The sequence below is a fragment of the Glycine soja genome, chromosome 4, assembly GCF_004193775.1.
Source record: "Glycine soja cultivar W05 chromosome 4, ASM419377v2, whole genome shotgun sequence".
Classification (NCBI taxonomy): Eukaryota; Viridiplantae; Streptophyta; class Magnoliopsida; order Fabales; family Fabaceae; genus Glycine; species Glycine soja.
The window spans coordinates 5,595,783-5,618,059 of record NC_041005.1 but is presented as its reverse complement, the minus strand read 5'-3'; the positions used below and the strand labels follow the sequence as shown (position 1 = coordinate 5,618,059).

General features: G+C 34.0%; 4 protein-coding genes and 1 non-coding gene across 7 annotated transcripts; 3 read left to right on the top strand and 2 right to left on the bottom strand.

Moving 5' to 3' along the window:
* Positions 1–384: 384 nt before the first annotated feature.
* On the bottom strand, positions 385–5,323 carry LOC114408972 (DEAD-box ATP-dependent RNA helicase 56-like). The gene is made up of 12 exons (XM_028372218.1): positions 5,166–5,323; positions 4,914–5,029; positions 4,726–4,826; positions 4,123–4,295; positions 3,803–4,034; positions 3,590–3,708; positions 2,910–2,966; positions 2,631–2,815; positions 1,830–1,974; positions 1,655–1,738; positions 1,512–1,575; positions 385–732 (listed from the first exon to the last, which is right to left on the bottom strand). The coding sequence occupies exons 2-12, from the start codon at positions 5,024–5,026 to the stop codon at positions 722–724; spliced, it is 1,284 nt and encodes a 427-aa protein (XP_028228019.1). The 5' UTR covers positions 5,027–5,029; positions 5,166–5,323; the 3' UTR covers positions 385–721.
* A 4,342-nt stretch (positions 5,324–9,665) lies between these two features.
* LOC114408971 lies at positions 9,666–11,390 on the top strand. The gene is made up of 5 exons (XM_028372217.1): positions 9,666–9,858; positions 9,965–10,062; positions 10,188–10,263; positions 10,732–10,828; positions 11,126–11,390. Exons 1-5 carry the CDS (start codon positions 9,810–9,812, stop codon positions 11,202–11,204), a joined length of 399 nt encoding a protein of 132 aa, XP_028228018.1. The 5' UTR covers positions 9,666–9,809; the 3' UTR covers positions 11,205–11,390.
* Positions 11,391–11,707: 317 nt separating this feature from the next.
* Positions 11,708–14,172, bottom strand: LOC114408969 (SPX domain-containing protein 2-like). Of its 2 annotated transcripts, XM_028372216.1 has the most exons (4): positions 13,979–14,172; positions 13,040–13,304; positions 12,825–12,951; positions 11,708–12,336 (listed from the first exon to the last, which is right to left on the bottom strand). In XM_028372216.1, exons 2-4 carry the CDS (start codon positions 13,280–13,282, stop codon positions 11,954–11,956), a joined length of 753 nt encoding a protein of 250 aa, XP_028228017.1. In that variant the 5' UTR covers positions 13,283–13,304; positions 13,979–14,172; the 3' UTR covers positions 11,708–11,953. The 2 variants fall into 2 exon arrangements, with proteins under 2 accessions (XP_028228017.1, XP_028228016.1); XM_028372215.1 differs by lacking the exon at positions 13,979–14,172 and having other exon boundaries at positions 13,040–13,331.
* Positions 14,173–14,212: 40 nt separating this feature from the next.
* LOC114410982 lies at positions 14,213–14,317 on the top strand. The gene has a single exon (XR_003666371.1). It is a non-coding gene; the product is annotated as a small nucleolar RNA Z279/snoR105/snoR108 (small nucleolar RNA).
* Positions 14,318–15,730: 1,413 nt separating this feature from the next.
* On the top strand, positions 15,731–21,758 carry LOC114408968 (RNA-dependent RNA polymerase 6-like). 2 transcript variants are annotated; one of them, XM_028372214.1, is made up of 3 exons: positions 15,731–16,152; positions 17,369–20,095; positions 20,483–21,758. In XM_028372214.1, the coding sequence occupies exons 2-3, from the start codon at positions 17,381–17,383 to the stop codon at positions 21,380–21,382; spliced, it is 3,615 nt and encodes a 1,204-aa protein (XP_028228015.1). In that variant the 5' UTR covers positions 15,731–16,152; positions 17,369–17,380; the 3' UTR covers positions 21,383–21,758. The 2 variants fall into 2 exon arrangements, with proteins under 2 accessions (XP_028228015.1, XP_028228014.1); XM_028372213.1 differs by having other exon boundaries at positions 17,360–20,095.
* The last annotated feature ends 519 nt before the right edge of the window (positions 21,759–22,277 follow it).

Genomic DNA, 22,277 nt, shown 5'->3' with positions numbered 1-22,277 from the left:
CAGTTGTCTTAGCCTACAATGAGATTGATTCTATTGCAAAGAAGTTACAGACAATGCGTACTACTACTACTAGCGACAACCATAATTGAACGCCGGAGTGCCAAGGCTTGTAAATAGAGATCATAGAATAGAACCCATTTAACTATGAATTGATCTAGCTTAGAGTCATTTTTTTTTTCTTCTAATTGGCTGCAAATTGATGGCTTAAATACATTTTTTCATCCCTACATTTTAAGATTTTTTTCATTTTCACCCTTGTATAAATAATACATATTTTGTTTTTCATTTTTAAAGCATTTTCCAAAAACAAATATAAAAAATACTAAATTACAGGAAAAAAATATTTAAGCCAAAATTAATTCATAGCTAAATGAAAGAATAGACTGAGAAGTAAAAACTATGAAATTTAAATCGAAGACCACGTATCGAATTCAACAGAAGTATCAAGTATCAAAGTCGCAGTAAGACTAACTCAAAACATGACGTTCATGAAAACAGCGTAGCTGCCACACAGGATACAGTAAGTGAAACCACATAAATGCATAAGCCATTACACTGCTGCTATCTAATAATACCGATAAATATCCAATGGTAAAATGGCAGTCTGTAGACAGACTCTGGTGTCTATCAGCACCGGTTAATCATCCAGCTGCACCGTTCAAATTACCATGCGTCACTATTACTCATGCCACCAAGCATCTAACATTGCTCCCAAAAAAATCTACGATGGCACTGCACAAAATGTAAAGGAGATGAAGTCAGAAGAATGTTTCGCGTATCAGTAAACTGAATTATATTATAAAAAGAAGAGATAAAAAAACCACTGAGAAGGAAAAGAATCTCACGACAGTAAAAAAAAAACAGAAGATGCAGAAATTGGCATATAGATTCTTTACACAAATTGGTATAGATTTACGACGGCAAAATAGTAAAATTTTAATGGACGAGAAATGTCGGTATTTCATAGTACTAAAAATAAATTATTGTTTTCATATATACATGAAACATACATCACATGCAATTCAGAAATAAATAGTTGCAAAGAAGAACAATGAATCAAGTGCAAACATTGATATAAATTTTTATGCTTAGAAGCCAATTCAAAATAACAATCGTGATGTCACAATAAATATCATAGGAAGCCATTTCAAAACCAGGTTAAGCCTATATGTAACACTCCAAAAAAACTGCTAATTATGCGCTCAACTAATATTATGAGACTCAGCAATAGAAATGCACAAAAATAATTTCTAAACAGTTATTTGATAATTAAATGCATTTTTTAATAAGGACTATAATCAATTTTAATAATGCATCAGTATTCAATCAATTTAAAATTCAATTATATGTCCTAAGCACACAATACAAACATAGAATTTATAGTTCTAATTCAATTTCAATTTTGGAAGAATTGGAAACAAAATTAAAATTCTAAATTATAATTTTCAGTCAACTAATTAAACTCTATATGAACTATAGGTAGAGGTATTAATGGATGAAAAAATACGTACTATAGGTAGAGGTATCAATCTGCTCAGGAAGCTGCTTTATATCCACCTCAAACCTAGACTGAACCTGTGAAATCCATCAAACACAAATTAGAAATGCAAATGGGTATAACATTAAAAAAAAGTTAACAAAATTAATTCCCTACATTGTTGAGAACATCGACATCAGTAGAACAAGAAACAAATGTGATTGCAAGGCCTTTGGTGCCAAATCTTCCAGCTCGACCAACCTGTGCACAATCCCTCCAAAATTAGTCAGCCCACCCTATACTAGGTTTTATTGACAGAAAAAAACTAACTGAGAGGAAACTAATAGCAGACCCTGTGCAAGTATGTGTCTGCGGAATCAGGCATGTCATAGTTTATAACAATGTTGACACGTTCAATATCAATCCCTCTTCCAACCAAATCTGTTGCAACAAGAATCCTTGTATGCCCCTCCTTGAAACCTTTATAGCGCTTTAACCTACAAAATACATAAGTAATGATCATTCGCAAATCACATCACTGCAATATATATAAACGGTGCAATCAGAATAAAAAACAAGTAAGCAGCACCTTGTATGACATTTTAATGGTGATAATTGACAAATTCATCCGGCTACTCCAATAATTCCATTCAGAAAATCACAACTTACAGACTCATCAATCTTTCGTAGTATTACACAAATGTGCTATTTTCTTAATGCATATAAAATCTCATCAAAGAATACACAGGCCCGGGTCCTAACAGAGTCTCCTCCCTCTCTCAATCACTCAAAATACAATCCATACACACTGAATGCAGAAAGTGGCATGTCCTATGCATAAGATTAGGGCAAGGTAACATCAACACTTCTCTGCACACACACGTTACCCTCTTAATGAAAAGAGATGCTGTTCATTGTTACCTTTTATTTAAGGTCCACGGCAAAAAGCAAGACCCATTTCAAGTATCGTTAAAACCACATCATATCCCACATGAAATATACATAATTTTTCCAATAAAAGTTAATATTATTAGATTGGAAGTTTAGACCGAATAACATAACAAAATAAGTCAAGAAAAAAAATTGAATCATCAATAGAAAAAAAGACTGGAAACTGTGTTCCTCATGATCCGTTGACATCTATAAAACAAACCTTTCTTCCTGGGACATGCCAGAGTGAATGCATATAGATGGAAAGTTGCACTCCACAAGTAGTTTGTCCAGCTCAGCTGCTCTGCTAACACTTTTCACGAAGATCACAACTTGATTAAAGTCCAGTGCATCAAGAAGATCATTCAACTTCCGATTCTTTTCCTCCTCTTTCAATTTGATGTAGTGCTGCCATGTCAGTCAACAATGTTAGCCAGCCATACATATCACAAATTATCTTGAAGGAAGGAAACTTTAGTTAAAAAATTGCAAAAAAACCCACCTGCACAAGCCCGTGAAGTGTCAACTTGGCCTCATCATCAACATAAATTTCCATAGGCTGAAAGGAACAAATTTCACAGTAAATCATATTAGGGTCCTTCCTCAAGCTAATGGAATCCACAACGAAATGAATGATGGATGCAGATCCCTTGAACGACAGTTCTTGTCCATCTGTTTTGTCTCCTTGCAGAAACTTTTTTTTAGTCACGCCAAGCAAGTGCCATGACACTTGACACTCACGCCCTAAGAAAAATGGCAGAAACAAACCCAAAATGCCCTCACACCCTTCCCCCTAATTAAAGAAAATGAATACCAAACCTAGCAAAAAGCCCATACCTGACACACACCATGTTATTAGAGATGAAACAAACTTCCAACATCAACCAAAGGAGAACAAAAAAATACATACAGCCACAAACAGGACCAATACTTAAGCATCCCATCCAAAGCTTCTTTCTAGCCCAATCTCTCCAGCCACCAGCCCACCTCACACTCCACCCTACCAGCTGGGTGTTTCAGTAAAAGTATGAATAAAAGGGCACTATACAAGCAAAACCCCAATCAGAAGAAAAAAAATTGATGATACCACAGCATTCTAAATATCTAGATAACTCTCAGAGATTTTGAGCAGTATGAAAAAGAGACTTCTAATTTCAAGTAGTACTGGCCATGAGACATTACATCTTGCATAAATTTCTTGCAGACTGGGCGAATTTCCTTGCTGAGTGTTGCTGAGAACATCATAACTTGCTTATCATGGGGAGTCATCTTGAAAATGTCTTGAACATCTTTCCTCATATCTGCAGAGGCATGATAGGAACAGTTAAAACCATACTATAAAAAAATCAAAAGTAAAATTCAAATCAGTAGTGACTATTTAGCAATGAAACATACCCAATGATTCCAGCATCTTGTCGCATTCATCCAATATGAAATGTCTAACATTCTTTAAAGAAAGGTCCTTATCCCTGGTCAATGCCAGTATTCTTCCCGGTGTTCCAACAACAATATGAGGGCACTCATTTTTCAGCAGATCCTTGTGAACTTTGATGTTGACCCCACCATAAAAGACAGCAACCTTGAGATCTGGCAAGTAGGTGCTAAACCTCTCGAACTCATGGCATATCTGCATGAAAGATGTTGCAAATCTTAAATCAGAACCAACTAGAATACAAATATACATAACTTTAATGTATCAAGTCGCCCATGAGTACCTGGTATGCTAATTCTCTTGTATGACAAAGAACAAGTGCAGAAACTTGGCCAGGAACAGGATCAATCTGCTGCAGAGTCGACAGAACAAAAACAGCAGTCTTTCCCATCCCAGATTTTGCTTGACAAATTACATCCATCCCGAGAATTGCTTGAGGTATGCACTCATGTTGCACTGGTGATGAAGCAAATAAAACAGGGCCCAAGGAACCGAGTGTAAGTAAAATAAACCTTTTTCTGACGCTTTCAAGCGTTACCAAAGCAATTTAGTTCTCCAAAACAAGATTGTGATACAAGTATTACCTGAAAAATAAAAATTAGAAAATCACATAAGGATGATACGATAGACAGACATGTAACATGTATCAAACTCTTCTGTTGAAAGTTGAAACCCCACAAAATCCAAAATTTTCAAAGTATGGTAACGGAAAACAAAGGGCGTCAAACAATTTCACTACAGATGAAAAAACCCAGTAAATATTTCAAAACAATAATTACAATAACCATTACAAATCTAAAATCCTCAAAATCATCACAAACAGCAACCACGGCCAAGAGCAACAACTGCAAATTAAATAAAAGATTCAGATAAATAGATAGTTTGCCTTCAGATGGATGCTCAAATCCCGAGTCCACAATAGCCCGAAGAAGCTCTGGCTTCAGAAGGAAGTCCCTAAATCCCGAACTGTGAATTCCAACATAGCCCCTGCAAGATAAAAACAAAAAAAAATTAGTAACATTACAAAATCGTAGATTTATTATGTCTTGACACAACAACACATCGTGCACATACTTCTTGGTAGCTTCGCCGTTGACTTTAGCTCCGGCGGAGTCGGGGGCCTTGTCGTCTTCCTCCTCGTAATCGAGAAGCTCTTCCTCGTATGCTTCGTCCTTAGTTTCACCCATTGTCTGCAAATCACCGAATCAACTAAATCAGAACATGAAACAAAGTATTATGGAAACAGAGCCGATAAATTGAGCTAGGGTTTTGCCCTAGAGAGAGAATGAGAGGAAGGGAATCTAGGGTTTTGGAAGATGGAAATACCTGCGAGATGAAGGATCGAAAGGAAGGTTACAAGGTAGGCGAAGGGGCTAGGGTTAGGGTTCTGCAAAGTAAATTGTTAGATGAAAAACAATTTGGGGAAAAGAAACTGAGAGAGCGAAACCTCCAGTGGATGAGCGAGTGACGATAGGGTTCAAGGGCACGAGGCCATTTTATAGAAAGCCGCCACCGCCTTGTTTTTTTTCATATTAAATGTTTATAAATTTGTATATTATTATTTGGTAGAATGTATATTTATTGTTTATGGTGTATATTGTAAAGTTTTGTGTTAATTCATTTGATTATGGAAGGATTAAACTTATTTTGTGATTTAATTTTTAGGCCCTTTCTTATAGGTTTAATAATTGGGTTCATCTCTTAAGTTTTTCTTAAGCGTCTATAATTATGAAAAATGATGGTCAAACATGTCGCATAATTAAAAATAATAGAAGAAAAGTCAACATAACATAAAAATACTTAAATTAAGCATCAATACAATGACTAAGCCTCTATCATAAAATGAAGAGATTATACTTGTAATCATAAAAGCAAACAAAAAATAAAAGAAAGCATAACAACTTTAAAAAAAGTTGAAGATGACTCTCAAATATGTCTTCAAGGTGTATGCTAATCAAAGCTAAAATGCTTAGTCCTAAGTGTAAAATGTTATTGAAAAACACAATATGATAAAAAGTTTCGGGCCTAAATTACAATTAAAATGCAAAATGATAAGATAACAATGTCTGGTATCATTTATGAGTGTAATCTTTACTATCAAGAAAATTATGGGCGAGTTAAAAGAAATCTTCCCGTACACAAAATATCATGGTTGTGACCATTTTTGCTAGGCACTACTTTTCTTCTATTCTTCATGTGTCTTTATGCTTCTAGTTTCAATCTTTGAGGTCATTATACTTCTTTCTTCTATGTGGCTAGTTCCACAATGAAATAAAATAATGCAAATACAAGGTTATTGAATCCCAAATGTCAGAAAATGCAATTTTATCTTAAGTAAAATGCTATTCATGAATGATATTATTGACTCCTTTGCAAGCATATCAATTCGTACAAATAGAAATAAAATGATAAGACTAAGTATTGAGTCCACAAAAATTTTGCTTGTACTAAACGTTATATATACCTAATGTTTAAGTAATTTGTGGATCAAATTGAATCTTATTCATTGATTAATTATAAATATGAATTAATGTAAATTAACTACAAAGCAAGGAACATGAAAGAGTAAGAAAACAAACGCTTAGAGTTGTGAGATGACGTTGATGATGAGTTATCCAACGTATTGGAGGCTCAACTTACTATAACTACTCTTGATAGAATCATAATTGATTTTTCTCTATTTAACATGAATATGATTATTACTTACATCTACTAACCTACTCTAACCATGATCCTTCAAGTGAAAGAGTCTAAATAACTTAATATCACTCTTAATCCCTTAAAAATTATATTAAATAATTTGCATTACAATAGAGATGCATAAAAAGATTAAATAATATAACTCTATCCCTAGACATATATCACCTAGATGTCTTTCCTAAGTTTTTAGCATATAAACATTTTCCAATGCCTAAATCCTAAAACTTTACATGAAAATGGATGATCAAACCACAAACATGTAAATAAGCATAGAAAAGAATAATAATATCAATATCATATTAAATAGATAGTTTAGAATCATTACATCAAAAAGAGTTTGGTTTGCAGAGTTTCCAACAAATAGGTGGTTTTAGCCTCTTACTGTCATGAAAAGCTTACAAGTATAAAAGGTGGAATGAAATAGAAGAAAATGGAAGAGAATTTGAGTGAAATGGATCAGCTAAAGCTTCGAAAATTGAATTTCCTTCAACAATGACTATGGCTTCTTTACTTTCCTCAACTTCCTTATTTGTTTTGTGGTTTCTTCAGAATGAATTAATGTTTCGTTATTTTTAAATATCTTCACCACTTGATTGGCCAATCAAAACTTTTTTGTATGCTTAGCACGATGCTTGCGTTGAGTGCACATGTCCAACTAGATTAAGTGGCCACACACTAAATTGCAGGATGCACACTTAGCACGCTTGCACGTGACAACTATTTTCCAATGTAGCTTATTGCACTGAGTGGACTTGCTTGGGTTGAGCGGTTCTGACTCGCTAAGCAAGGATGCCGCATTGAGCATGTTACTTCAATTCTTCAATCCTCTTCTATACCTCTGTTACATCTCTACAAAAATACAACCAAACTTAGTATAAAATCATTAACTTTAGCATATTCTAGATAAAAACTAAGAAGAAGTTAAGTTTTGTTGTTTTAACACAAAATAAGCAATAAAAGAGAAGAAAGTTAAATAATTCCTATGTGATTTCAATATACAAATAACGTATGCATGCATAACACTTATCAGATATGAAATACAACTAGGCATGATAACATGACGAGTTAGGGATGGATTTGACCATACCCCTTATTGTCCCACAAAAAGATGGGGCAGATTCATAATTAAAGAACTAACTTTAAAATTTTATTACTCATCGCCATACTTATTGAGTAGTGTAGGGAAACCTATAGACAACCCACCACGTCTTTTTTTAGAATTTTTATTTACTTATATATTTTTAAAGAAATTATATATTAAGTTATTTTTTATCCATAGAAATTAAAAACAAATACCAAAAAAATTACAATAATTCATACATTTTTCTTAACCGACTGAGTTAGATATTTTTATTGAGTTACTAATTATATTATAGTTCAAATAATACATGAAAACAATAAATAACAAAGAAATTAAAAATAAAATTAAGAATTAAATTAAAATTTTAGGCAAATATATAATATTAAGTCTGTTATTTTATTATTATTTCAATTATTTAATTTATATTTTTAAAATTATAACAACAAAATTATATAAAAATGTAAGAGGAGTTATGGATGCGCGCACTAACAGAAAGAGCATTTGGATCAAATAGATATATTTGAAGTGACGAACTAAAAAAAATTAATCTTTAAAATCATATTAAACCAAAATATAGAATAAAAAATACATTTCATCTATTGTTTATGTTGAAATAAATTTGCACAAGACATCATAGACAGGTGACAAAATGAGCCGAATTAGTTAGGTCAATCTAAATTCGTCCGATAAAATATAAGATTTGAACTTATATTTTTTTAGCTCAAATTAAATGCAGTTAGTTTTTTTAGTCTAACCTAATCATCATCTAATGAAAGCCTACAAAAACCAGATTTTTACTAGATTTAAACTTCATTTAGGTACAAATTAGGTTTGGGCTTTTTTGACTGGGTTCATTATAGCATCCAACTCATATCGGGTCGGCTCACATTGGTCCAGATAATCCGTTTTGCCTTCTATATCCAGGGCACTGTAATGCGGCAAATTTTCCATTTTACCCTTTCATAAAATGATACGAATTAACGCAACACTCTAACCAACTAAGCTAATAGGCCAATTATGTTATAAATAAATAATATTGTTATACATAACACTAAAATTTCTAATGTATATCTAATGCACATGTAAATTTAAATAATAAATTTTGTGACAATTAATTTTGATATAACTCATAGAAATTATTTAATCTGTATATTTTTTTATAAATAAAAAATATTTACTATTAAAAACATATTTTTGAAAAAAAATTAAAAAAACAACACTTACAGATCATGTAATCCGTATGAGTTATACAAATTAACTTATACAGATTACATAATTCGTATGCCTCTTACGAATTATGTAATCCATACATAATTCGTATGACTTGTACGGATTACGTAATTCGTATGAGTTAATTCATATGACTCATACGGATCATGCAATCCGTAAGTGTTTTTTTTAATTTTTTTTTCAAAAATATGTTTTTTTTTAATTTATTAACATATTAAAATTTTTAATAGTAAATATTTTTTATTTATAAAAAATTAACAGATTAAATAATTCGTATGAGTTATATCAAAACTAATTGTCACAAAATTTATTATTTAAATTTACATGTGCATTAAATATATATAAGAAAGTTTACTGTTATATATAACAATATTATTTATTTTATAACATAATTGATCTATTAGCTTAATTCGTTAGAGCGTTGTGCTACTAACTTGAAAGTTTTAGATTGGACTTATACGGATCACCTGATCTTGATCTGTAAGCCTTATACGGACGGATCAGAGTTCATACGGATAAGTTGATCTTTAAGTCTCATATGGATCCTTTTATGAAAGGACAAAATGGAAAATTTGCAAAATTGGTGGGTGCGCGTAGCAGTGCCCCTATATTCATAGGGAAATTAAACAGTTTATTGGTTAGTTTCCGTCGAATGCCCTTGTAAATTTAAAGGTAACTGGGCTTCAAATTTTAAAGCTTGATACCATATCGCATTCAAAGCGGGCCCTATGGGACAGAAAATGATGCCAGATAACAAAATGCCTTGGACATAATTTTTTTTAAAAAATGACCCTCGTTCTTACCATAGAAAAAAATCTGATTAATATCTCAATCCATTATTCCGTCCCTCAATTTGAGTGTGGAACACCACACCAGATTATCTAATCCTCACCACTTCAATTTCTCATTACTCAGCCAACTTATACAAATTATAGTCTAATTATACTTTAAATCTTCCAATGTTCCCTGTCCTGTGCCTAAGTTCTCCCAGAACTACACCAGCACCAGGTTGACGTGCTGCCTTGTGTGTGCCTGTGTTTGTATGTTGTGCTATCTTATTATATTCGTGGTTTGGTGCTAAGCTATCTTTGTTTTCAAACTTTATAATGCTTAGGTATTGGTAAAGAAAGTAATACAAACCCAAAGCATATTGGAGTCAATTATGTGTTTCAAGGCCCTATTGCTACCAAATATCGCTTTGTCATTGCAAAGGTACATTTTTACATGCTCATAACTAGTTTAAAATGTGTCTTCCTTATCCTAAAAAAAAAGTCTTTCTTGAGGTAGGTAGTTGTGTTTGTATTAGCTAACGTAGTTATCTGTTTCTATTCATGTAGGCTGCAAAAGGCAACCAAAACACCAACCGAAATACAAAACCGAATAGTGTGATTTGTGCTGATTGTGATGGAAATGATAATTGTCTTCTGATTTTACGTGGCTAGTAGATGCAAAGTAATTTTTCTTGTTCCTTTTTCGGCAACTGTATAAGCAAATTATTGATTTTGGACTATGCCTTTTGTATTTGTGTTAATCACGAGGTTTTGTTCTTCATCACTTTTAGATACGTTAAGGTTGTGTTTGGAGGTTTTACAGAAAGGAGGTTGATTTGACGTTGAACGGAGGTTTTAAACTTTTCAATGCACAAAAATAAAATTAAAAGCAATGTGAATTTCAAACTGGTGTTGAACACATGCTGATCTAACCAAAACACATAAGTGTCATGCTTTGTCAAGTTGAAGTAGGCAGTGGTTATATACTTATATGAGAAGTGAATGTCTCTTATTCAAACACCTTCTACATCGTACGATGAAGAAGACAAAAACGACAGAAAGTATCTACAATTTGAAATTTTGGTTTTGTTGTGTCATGTTTGATTAACAGGAGCTGTTCTATGCTCTCAATGCAAAGGCAGTGGGGTGAACTCTGTTGATATTTTCAATGGACAGTTTAAAGCCGGTGACACGTGCTGGCTTTGCGGGTACCTAAACAAACCATTCCATTCTATTGTATAATTTTATTTATGTGTTCTATCTGATACAGAAAACCCTACTTTCTATTCTAGTTGTATTCTAAAAAAATTACACTTCTTGAATTCATACTACAAGTCTACAACCACCTAGTGGGATAATCGGATAAGATAAAACTTTTTTTGTTATTTCAATTCTTAATGCAAGACTTCTTGAAAGAGGGAATTTTGGCAACGGTGTAATAAAAACCTTTGTTTTCTATATTGGATTTCATGACTTATACAATCTTTTTTGCCCCCTCTTTATAGAGGCAGGAAGGAGATGTTATGCGGGAATTGCAATGGAACAGGCTTTGTTGGTGGCTTCTTGAGCACTTATGATCAGTAGGATAAAAAGTCCTTGTAGCCATATGGAGGCTCACACACACATGTATATTGTGTCTCTTTAAATACTTTCACTATGTTGATTTTATATTTGGAAATTCTTAGTTCACTTGTAGACATAGTGCCATAGTGGTTGTTTAAAAATGAATAAATCAACAAACAGAAATATGTAGTAACATATTTGCCCCCATTCTGAACTGTGGTTAGCTGTCACAACACTCAACTTTTTGTTGTTCCCTTGAGAATTTGATAGAGGGGATTAGTGAGATGACAATAGCAGCCGATAGATAAGGAAGCTTGGAAACAAAGTCTGCAGAGAAAACCAAATAGGGAAAGAAAGATACAAGAAAATACTTGGACAAAGAAGGAAAGTTGATTCGGGTCAAAGCAACGAATAACAAGAAGGATGAAAACAAAAAACAAAAATAGAATAAACAAACGTAGTTATCCCAATAGATACGGGGATACCTAAGAAACTAAACAATACTAGTAAGAAATAGCCATATATGAAGGTAATATAGATTAGTATGCATTGATATCCTTCTTTTGATTCATATGAAAATCTACCATTGAGACAGGGAAATGGATCCTCTTGTATAAATGACAAATCATGTCTAAATTCTATGTTTATTTCTTTTCTAATAAACATTAAGTACACGAGATTTGAAGATAAACACGAGAAGATCTATGTTATTCTGGTTGCATTGGCTAGTGCAGTTATTTTATTTTTCAATCCTCTTGCAATCGCAAAGCCTAGTTATGCAAAGGAGGCAATGAGAAAATGCTAACAGTTGAGCTTCTACCCCTAATTTCTTCCAAGCTACGCAGTGCTGATAAAGTTAGTTTGGTGAACGTGTTCTCCATGTTTTCAATTTCATCAAGTTCTTTTGGAACGTGCATCAGCGTCTCTTTGTTTTCATTTCCAGACATGGAGCCACACTCGTCTTCCTCAAAATCCTCACTAATTGAAGACCAGTCGTTGGTGAAAAGAATACTCAGTATCACCTCGCACTCCTTTACAAGCTTGTTAAGCACATCAATTTTGAAGAAGGGCTGGTTCAGCACCTCTTGGATAAAAGGCAAGCGAAGCAGTGCACCGGTTCGCTTATCATATTTCTTTATTATCTTCACTAGACCTGCACAAACATTCATCATCAAACCCCCCCCTCATAATCTCATAACTCTATCTCTCTGTGTGTAAATATATTTAAAGGAAAGAAAACATGACAGATGCTAGTAATACATTCACGATATTCTCTTTTTAACTCACTCTCTACTATTGTTGGATTAAATTCATATAGGTTGCATTAAATGAAACTTTAACTAAGAAATGCTAATGACACATTTTGATACACGCTTTTTGAATACATTCTTTGTTATTGGTTGAAATTTATTGAAAATCATTACTTATTTAATTTGTTTCATTTATGATTTTGTATTTGTTAGAAGATTTTATTCATTAGTAAGAAGTATATTAGAGAGTGTGTTGTTAACACTCTTTTTTCTACTAAGAGAAACTGAGAAAGTGTGATAGAAAGACAGTGTTAAAAAGTATGATCTACCACTCCTCAAGAAAACACACTAGTCAACAATTATCATTAGTGCATGAGCTCTTAGAACATGCCTGTGTAGTTGAGTGCGGTATAGTTCTCTAACAAAACCATCTCCCCGTGAAAATCCACTATTTCCCTCCCTAGTGACATCAACTCCGCGTTTGAATCAATGGCTCTAGCAACCCTGTCTTGCAACTCCTGCAACACAAATACAAACCACTGCTCTTAAATTCATAAAACCAGAAAAAAGAAAGGGAAGGAAATTGTGATATATATATATAGTTACCTTCCATTTGATGATGTATTCTTCTTCCTTGTCCACAAAGAAACCGTTAAACTTATCTATCTCAAGCTCCAAGAGGCCAAGGAAGTGGTTAAGCTCGTCAGCATCCAAACAGGGTGGAGTTAGAGCATCTTTGGGACACATAACCTTCAACTGTTTCTTTAAGTCTTTGTAGGACAAGAACTGGTCACGCCACTCGGGCAGGGTCTGCTCGATCTGGCTCTTCAGGATCTTCCAGAACTTCATGGCAACAACACTAATGATCGATCTGTTACTCAGTTTTGCACAAGGATATTAGTGGAGTTGAGTGGATTAGATTAAAAGTAAATAAAGGGAAAGAAATGCTATTCTTCAGGTTCTGGAATTAGAATATTAATGCTGAAGTAAGAATATACTTAATGTTCTACACGCAATATGCATAGGTTTCACCGGTTTTATGTAAGTGATAGCAGTATAATTCTATTCTGTTCCTTTAGTTGCCTTGTTAGAATATTCTCTTGGTCCAACTTACCATTACTACACGATGCTTAGGATTGATCAAAATTCACTTGATGCCCAAGTCATAAAGTGCACTTTAGTGAATGGACCAGAATGTTGTGGGTTTGTAATTGACGGATCACATAGCATCCAATAATTCTATGCTAATCCATTAAACAATAATCTCGATGCTAATAACTTGATGGCTTAGCGCAGAGCAGTAAACCCAACTCAACCTTGATTCAATGAAGTTTATGTGATGCAAAAAGGAATTCTAAATATAATTGAAAATTTTCTGGCACAATTTTGCTACCTTCTAGTGACTAAGGATTTTCATTTATAGAACCGTGTTTACATTTCAAAGCGACAACAAGCAAGAAATTGAAATGAAAGGAAAACACACACAATTGGGCTCATGGATTTGAGCCAAGTTATTGCAAAATTCTGAAGCACAATAAAATGAACCTTGATTTGCACCCATAAATTGGATCATGTTTAACTTTGATTCCCAAGAGGTTGGAGCAGGTGGTATAATGAAATAAGTGTTGTCTATCAAGTCTTAAGCAGTGGGTGGTAATAGGCGGTGTGGGGATTTATGTTATAGTCCCACATCGAACGATATTACAAAGGAGCTAAATTAGCTTCTATAAGAGGAAAAAGCTTTGGCTCTTAAAAGTCATGATCCTTCAGGCAGTTAATGGGATATGAGGAGTGGTAAAAATCTCGCACGAAATATGCGAGTGGGGTGTCCGCCCCAGCCTGGTTACGACAACTGGGCACTCTCCCTTGAACCAATCTGATCCCTAACCTGAAGTACGATTATTTTTAGTAACTAAAATCTATAAACAACAAACTATAAAAACTTTTGTTGTTTATAAAAATGGGTAAAAACAATTTAAAAATTATATAACAAAGCAAATCAGTCCACCCCTTTCTTGTTTCCAGAATGCATTTTAAAATGGAAATTGAAAACTGACAACCATTTGCTCCTTGATGGGTTGTTTGAGAAAAAATAGAGCTGAAATTATTTTTATACTTATTTTTAAGTTTTTTTTTGTGAATTTTGTTTTTAGTTTAAAAAAGAATACATATTTGCTATGATCACTATATTGTTATCAACTTCTGTTATTAGCACCTATCACTGTGCTATATACATTATCATCATTATTATTGCGTTACAATCACCCAAAATATTTTTAAACTAATTTTAATATAATATGAATCTAATTATATTTTAAAAATTAATTTGAAATTTTATTGAAACTAAAATTAAAAACTAATTGTTATTTTTAAAAATTTCAAAACTCAAAGAAAAAATCATCCAAAAGAAGACCTATGGTTCAATATTTTGTTTTAGAGTAGTTTAGTTTATAGGAAAGAAAAATAACGAATTTTACCACATGAATTATTTAAAATTATAAAATTATGAATAAGACATTAAATAAGAACTTCATGTGGATAAATTTTAATTTCTATTAAACGAAAAATATTTTAGAGATAACATCATTAATATAATAAAATTAGTTAAAGTTTACTTATATTTAAAATTAAAATATATAAAAAGAAATGTTATTTTATTTTAGATTTGTGTGGATAAATTTTAATTTCAATTAGACGAAAAGTATTTTAGAGATAATATTATTAATATAATAAAATTAGTTAAAGTTTACTTATATTTAAAATTAAAATATATAAAAAAATGTTACCTTATTTAGACCAAAATAGTATAATTTTACTTTTTAAACATGTCATCATAAATTTAATTTTTGATTCGTATGTATGAAAAGTATCTATTAAAAGAGATCAACCCATGTTCTTAATATTTTGAGGATTAGTCTTTAACTTTTATTGAATACCTAGGTTAAAAAAAAGACCAAAATAATATATAAAATTATGTCAATAAAAATTTAATTATTTAGTTCAATAAATTAGATTGGGTGTGAAGGGGTCTAATTTTGTAAATCTCATTCTCACTTTAGCAAGTCTAATCAAACTAAGCCACCAATTGTCTTATTATTTTTTTCTTTTTGGATCTAATGATTTTTCCTTTTTTTTTTACTCAAAACCAATCCAAACCTACATGCGATTTTTTTTTTTGAACCCAAAGATAATGACTAATTTATCGAAATAGGAAGATTATTTTAAGGAACGAAAATCTGCCAACAGATATTTTTCGTACACACATGAAACAAATGATTTAAAACTGTTTAATTTTTGTTTTCCAGCCCTAACAAATGAAAATGGCGAAACTGATTACAGAGCGACTTGATAGCAAATAGCGACAAGACAAAGGACACGCACACTCATTCACTCAGTCACACTATCTTTGTGTATTGTAAAATGTAAACTTCGTGGAGAAGGCATCGCAAACCGAATCAATCAGACTTGACTTGACTCGTCATGCTGCAACTCTCTCTCACTTTATCTTCCACTCTTCAATCGCAATTCCTCCACACTCTCATACACAGCTACATCACTTTCTATTACTCTTTTCTAATTCTTATATGCTTATAATGTAATGTGAACCTTAAGTTTTCAACCATTTCTTATCAAAGGGTATTGCGAGCGAGACTCTGCGGTTGCTGATACTTTCATGATTTGATCACAACGCTATCCTGCGTTTTTAGTTTGGTTACTGGGTAAGCTTTTCGCATTTAGTGGGTTCTGCTTCTTCTTCTTTTGCCCCAAGATTTTTATTTTTCGACATTGGATTTAGTACTTGGTTGTGTTTTGGATCGTGGGTATTCTAAAATGCTTGGAAGCCATTGTTGTCAAATTTTTGAGTTAACTCGTACGCTCTCTGGACTTTATGATTCTAGGTAGTAAAAACGAATTAACTAGCTGTTTAACTCCTTTTTTTTTTGGGATGAACTCAGGTAAACTCGATAAACTCGTGTAAATTCGCATGAACTCTTGAGTCAAGAAAGTGAGTCAACCAGTTTGAAATCAAATGATAAATTTCTGTTTTGTTAGGAGTTTTTATTTATTTTTGGTTTCCGTTTTGAAATTAGTTCTCGTAGTTTCCTTGTTCTTATGAATTCTACTTAAATTCCAGCCGCAGTGACTCCAAAAACCTTGATGTTGGACTGTTTTTTAAAACCTTGCATTCAAAAAGTGTAGACGCTCACCCAAACACATACTTAAAGCCTCTGATTTGTATTTGTTTTGCAGCAATCTTAATCTGAATAATATTTCTCTGATTTATTATCATATTCTTCTTGATTTGTGTGTCAAATTGTTTCATTCTTCGGCTGCTCCATAAATTGATATGTGGGAAATTTGTCTCATGTTTTAGTGAAGCCTTGGGGTCTGTTCTTGGTGCATTTTGTTTCTGTATCGTTAGTTTTCTTAGTGCACATATTTTTGGAGCAACGAAAAAATGAAGGGGCAGGGTAGGATATGTTCTGTCTGTCTCTGAAGAAGAAGGTTCTTATTGATAGAATTCTTTGAAAAAAAACAATTAGTTTGTGGAAATTCTCTCATAATTTACTAAATATAAAAACCATGCTCAGAGTTCAAATCTGTCTCTCTATGTGCAGCTGTCTCTCCCTGTATCTCGTTCTTTCTATACTCATTGAATTTGCTGTTTTTGATGACTGATTTATTGAGTTATCTTTAATTATATTTTTGTAACCAAAGTTAATCTAGAGCTGATGATACCTTGGGCTAGCTTTCTCTTTATGCTCATAAACCCCCCACTCTGAATCTTCATTAGATGGGTATTTTTTTGGCTAATATTGAAGGCTTCCCTTTCCCACACTGTACTTTATTTTTTTTCTCTATTCTCAAATATTGATTTATGTTGTCAATTTCAAAAGGTTAATGTTGCAAATTTGTGTGGTTTAGAATTTACAGACTACTAAGAACATGGACTTAGAAGGAAGTGAAAAGGGTTCAGTGGTTACTCAGATTAGCATTGGTGGATTTGGCAGTGAGGTCAAAGCAAGTGATCTCCTGAATTACTTGGAGGATAAAATTGGACTTGTGTACAGGTGTAGGTTGAAGACTTCTTGGACCCCTCCAGAGTCATATCCAGAATTTAAAATCATTGATACTGCAAAGATTAGAAGAACGGAAGACTACAAGAAGGTGGAGCCCCATGCCTTTGTGCATTTTGCATCTCCGGAATCTGTGACTGCAGCCCTGAATGCTTCAGGTTGTTGTGATCTATTTTTGAAGAATCAACCGTTAAAGGTCAGCTGTGGGCCCAAAAATCCATACTTCCTGAACCAAAGGAGGAGAACTACAACTCCTTTTAAGATGTCTGATGTACTTGTTGAAATTGGGACTTTGGTTAGTCCAGGGGAGTTTTTCGTTTCTTGGAGAGGACCTGATAAAGGTGTAAAATTTCTTGTGGATCCCTTTGATGGCATGTGCAGGTTTTGTTTCAGTAGAGATACTGCATTCTCATTCAAAGGGATAGACAAAAAAGCAGTTATAAAGTGTGATTTTCAGGTGGGATTCCTGGTTAGAGACATTAATGAGATCAGGAGATATAATGATACATCATATCTCGTTGTTTTATTACACCTAGCTTCTTCGCCTTGGGTTTGGTACAGAACTGCCGATGATGACATTGAAGAATCAGTACCATTTGATTTGCTGGATGATGATGATCCTTGGATCAGAACCACTGATTTTACTCCTAGTGGGGCAATTGGTCGATGCAATTTTTATAGAATTTCAATCCCACCTCGCCATGGTGCGAAATTGATGAAGGCCATGCTTTATCTAAAAGGTCAAAGAGTGCAAATACAAGAACTTCCACTCAAACAGACACTTAGGACACAGAATGAACCTGATTTTGGCATGCCAATGTCAGATGCTTTCTTCTATGTACATTTTCAGAAGGACATTGCTTTTGACATAATGTTTTTGGTCAATGCTATTGTACATAAAGGCATATTCAATCAGCACAGGTTGTCGGATAGGTTTTTTGAATTGCTGAGAAATCAACCTAAGGAGCTTAATGTGGCTGCCCTGAAGCATTTATGTTCGTACAAGCGCCCAGTATTTGATGCAACTAAGAGGCTAAAAATAGTCCAAGAATGGTTGCTCAGAAATCCAAAACTGTATCAGATCTCTAAACAGTTGGATGATATTGTTGAGGTTAGAAGATTGGTTGTTACTCCATCAAAAGCCTATTGTATACCACCTGAAGTTGAATTGTCCAACAGGGTTCTCAGAAAATTCAGAGAAGTTTCAGATTGTTTCTTGAGAGTCACCTTTATGGATGAAGGCATGCAGACAATTAATGTGAATGCTCTTAACTATTATGTTGCTCCTATAGTGAAGGAAATCACATCAAACTCTTTCTCTCAAAAGACAAAAATATATAAAAGGGTGAAAACTATCTTGGAAGAGGGATTTTACTTTTGTGGCCGAAAATATTCATTTTTAGCCTTTTCATCCAATCAACTTAGAGATAGATCTGCTTGGTTTTTTGCTGAGGACAAAATAAGATGTGATGATATACGAAATTGGATGGGCAAGTTTAATCAGAGGAATGTTGCAAAATGTGCTGCTAGGATGGGACAATGCTTCTCATCTACTTATGCAACAGTTGAAGTTGCTGCAAATGAAGTTAACTCCATGCTACCCGATGTTGAGAGGAACAATTACATTTTCTCTGATGGTATTGGTGTTATCACTCATGATCTTGCAAGGGAAGTTGCAGAAAAGTTGAAATTGGACAATGTACCCTCTGCTTACCAGATCAGATATGCTGGTTTTAAAGGGGTCGTGGCCTCTTGGCCGGCTAAAGGGGATGGGGTCAGACTTTCTTTGAGGCCTAGTATGAACAAGTTTCAATCTACTCATAATATCTTGGAGATCTGTGCGTGGACCAGGTTTCAGCCTGGTTTTCTTAATCGGCAGATTATAACATTGCTTTCGGCACTGGGTGTGCCTGATGAAATATTTTGGCAAATGCAGGAGGCAATGCTTTTGAAGTTAAATCAAATGCTTGTGGATGCAGATATCGCTTTTGATGTTCTGACCAAATCATGTGCTGAGCATGGGAATGCTGCAGCAATAATGTTAAGTTGTGGCTTCAGTCCCCTAACAGAACCTCATCTTAGAGGTATGTTAACTTCTACACGTGCTGCGCAGCTTTGGGGACTTAGAGAAAAGTCCAGGATTTTTGTATCATCTGGGCGATGGTTGATGGGTGTCTTAGATGAGTTGGGTGTGCTTGAACAAGGGCAGTGCTTTGTTCAAGTGTCTACACCTTCTCTTGAAAATTGTTTCTCAAAGCATGGGTCAAGATTTTCAGAGACAAAGAACCTGCATGTAGTTAAAGGTTTTGTGGTTATAGCCAAAAATCCTTGCCTTCATCCAGGAGATGTAAGAGTTTTGGAGGCAGTTGATGCCCCCGATTTACATCATTTAAACGATTGTCTTGTTTTCCCTCAAAAGGGTGACAGACCCCATACAAATGAAGCTTCTGGAAGTGACCTTGATGGGGATCTATATTTTGTCACATGGGATGAAAATCTCATTCCACCAAGTAAGAGGAGCTGGATACCTATGGAGTATGCCCCTCAAGAAAGCAAACTTCTGACACGTCAAGTGATGACCCGAGTATGTGCTTTTTGAATTTCATTCTATGAAGTTCCATAGTTAGCTAGCTGTGTGCTTTGTGCTATACATGGGAACATTAAAATATGATTGTTGTTTTTCACATGAATTATTCATAGCCTCATGCATTTGATTAGTAATTCAAATGACATATTCACTACAGGGACTTGTGTATAGTAATAACATTTCATATTTGGGAAATATTTCATCTGATCTCTAACATAAAATTTTGAGTGTGCTGGAACTAATTCTACAGTCACATTCAATCATAGGGACTTGCACATTGTCCTCTAATTTGTCTTGTTGTACATATGGTGTGATTTTTCTTGTTGACTATATATTGCGAAAATGAGTCAGCAATTTAAAGTTGTTTTGTCTTCCACACTGCAGGACATCATAGAATTTTTTGTCAGAAACATGGTAAATGAACATTTGGGTGCAATCTGCAATGCACATGTGGTACATGCTGATTCCAGTGACTATGGTGCCTTGGATGAAAAATGCATACACTTGGCCGAGCTAGCAGCCACTGCTGTCGATTTTCCAAAGACCGGGAAGCTTGTCACTATGCCTCCTCATCTGAAGCCAAAATTGTACCCTGATTTCATGGGGAAAGAGCGGCACCAGTCTTACAGGTCAAATAAAATCCTGGGTAGACTTTACCGGCATATCAAAGATGCTTATGATGAAGATATTGAAGCTCCGTATTTGAACTTTGTGACTGGCGATATACCATATGATAAAGATCTTGAGGTTCCAGGATCTGCTGATTTTATTGCTGATGCGTGGGAGCAAAAATGCTCATATGATGGCCAGTTGAGTGGGCTAATTGGTCAATACAAAGTGAAAAGAGAAGAGGAAGTTGTTACTGGACAGATTTGGTCCATGCCAAAATACAACAGTAGGAAGCAAGGGGAGCTTAAGGAGAGGCTGAAGCACTCTTACAGTGCCCTGAAAAAAGAATTTAGATACACTTTCGAGAAGTTGAATTCGGATGTTGGAGAATTAAGCGAGGAAGAAAAAAATTTGTTGTATGAGCAGAAAGCTTCGGCCTGGTATCAAGTGACATATCATCCTGAATGGGTGAAAAAATCCCTTGATCTGCAAGATAAATCCTCAGAGAACCAAGAGGCTGATAGTTTGGGAAGTACGGTGATGTTGAGTTTTCCTTGGATTGCAGTTGATTACCTAGCTCGCACAAAGATAAGGCAACGACATCAGAGGAGTGGAAATTTTGACTCAACTAAGCCAGTTGATTATCTGGCAAAGTATCTATCTGAAAGGTTATAATTCCATTGAGAGCTTGCTCTTGGCTACAAGGCCACTCTGCCATTCTATAATATTACAGTGAACCTGTGTTGTATACGCCTTATAATGTGTCTTCACTTTAGCTGCTTTGATTGTAACTAGGTTTGTTCCCAAGCCAGGGAATTCCTTTGCCTTTGGGGCTTAAGACTGTATCTAGTCTAGTTACATTTGATACATTGACCGTATGTTATAGTAGTAGTCTTGTTGTGCTGCGGTTATTTGTATATGATTGTGATTGTGATTAGATTATGTTTTTTTGAGCTTTCTAAGCATACTTTGAACAAAGGTGAAACTATTGTTGAGATCTTTGTGTGCAGCATTCATAAGTTATTTCAAACAATAGTGAAGTTATTATTGAGATCTTCGGCTTATAGTACTGTTAAAGCTCGTGGAATTAAATGTCTTGGCGAAGTAGATATTGTCAACTTATAAGAAGTGGGCTCTTTTTGGGTGTGGCAATAAGTTGAAGCAGATGATGAGTTCGCAGCTGAGGTGCCTGTGGTATGTCGGTGGAAGAGGCATACAAATTAAAAAGTCATTTATATTTGACAAGGGTACATATATGTTTCAATTTGCGTTTTACTGCAGTTCATAATAAGGATAAAAAAATAATTTTACCATTCAACATTTTCATTTTTCAACTTTTGAATTTTGGATTAAAGTGATAGGTAGATTACACTTTTGGGATTTGAATTTTCTTATTTTCAGAAATTAATTTGATAATATTATATACTTTCAGGGACCTGAATGATGTTTTATTCTAATTTTTGAACTATAAAATTGTATATTTGTGGATGTTTGATTTATCTAAAATTTAACATCATGATCACCAAGATATCACATAACTCAATTGTTGGATTTATCAAATTCTAGTAAA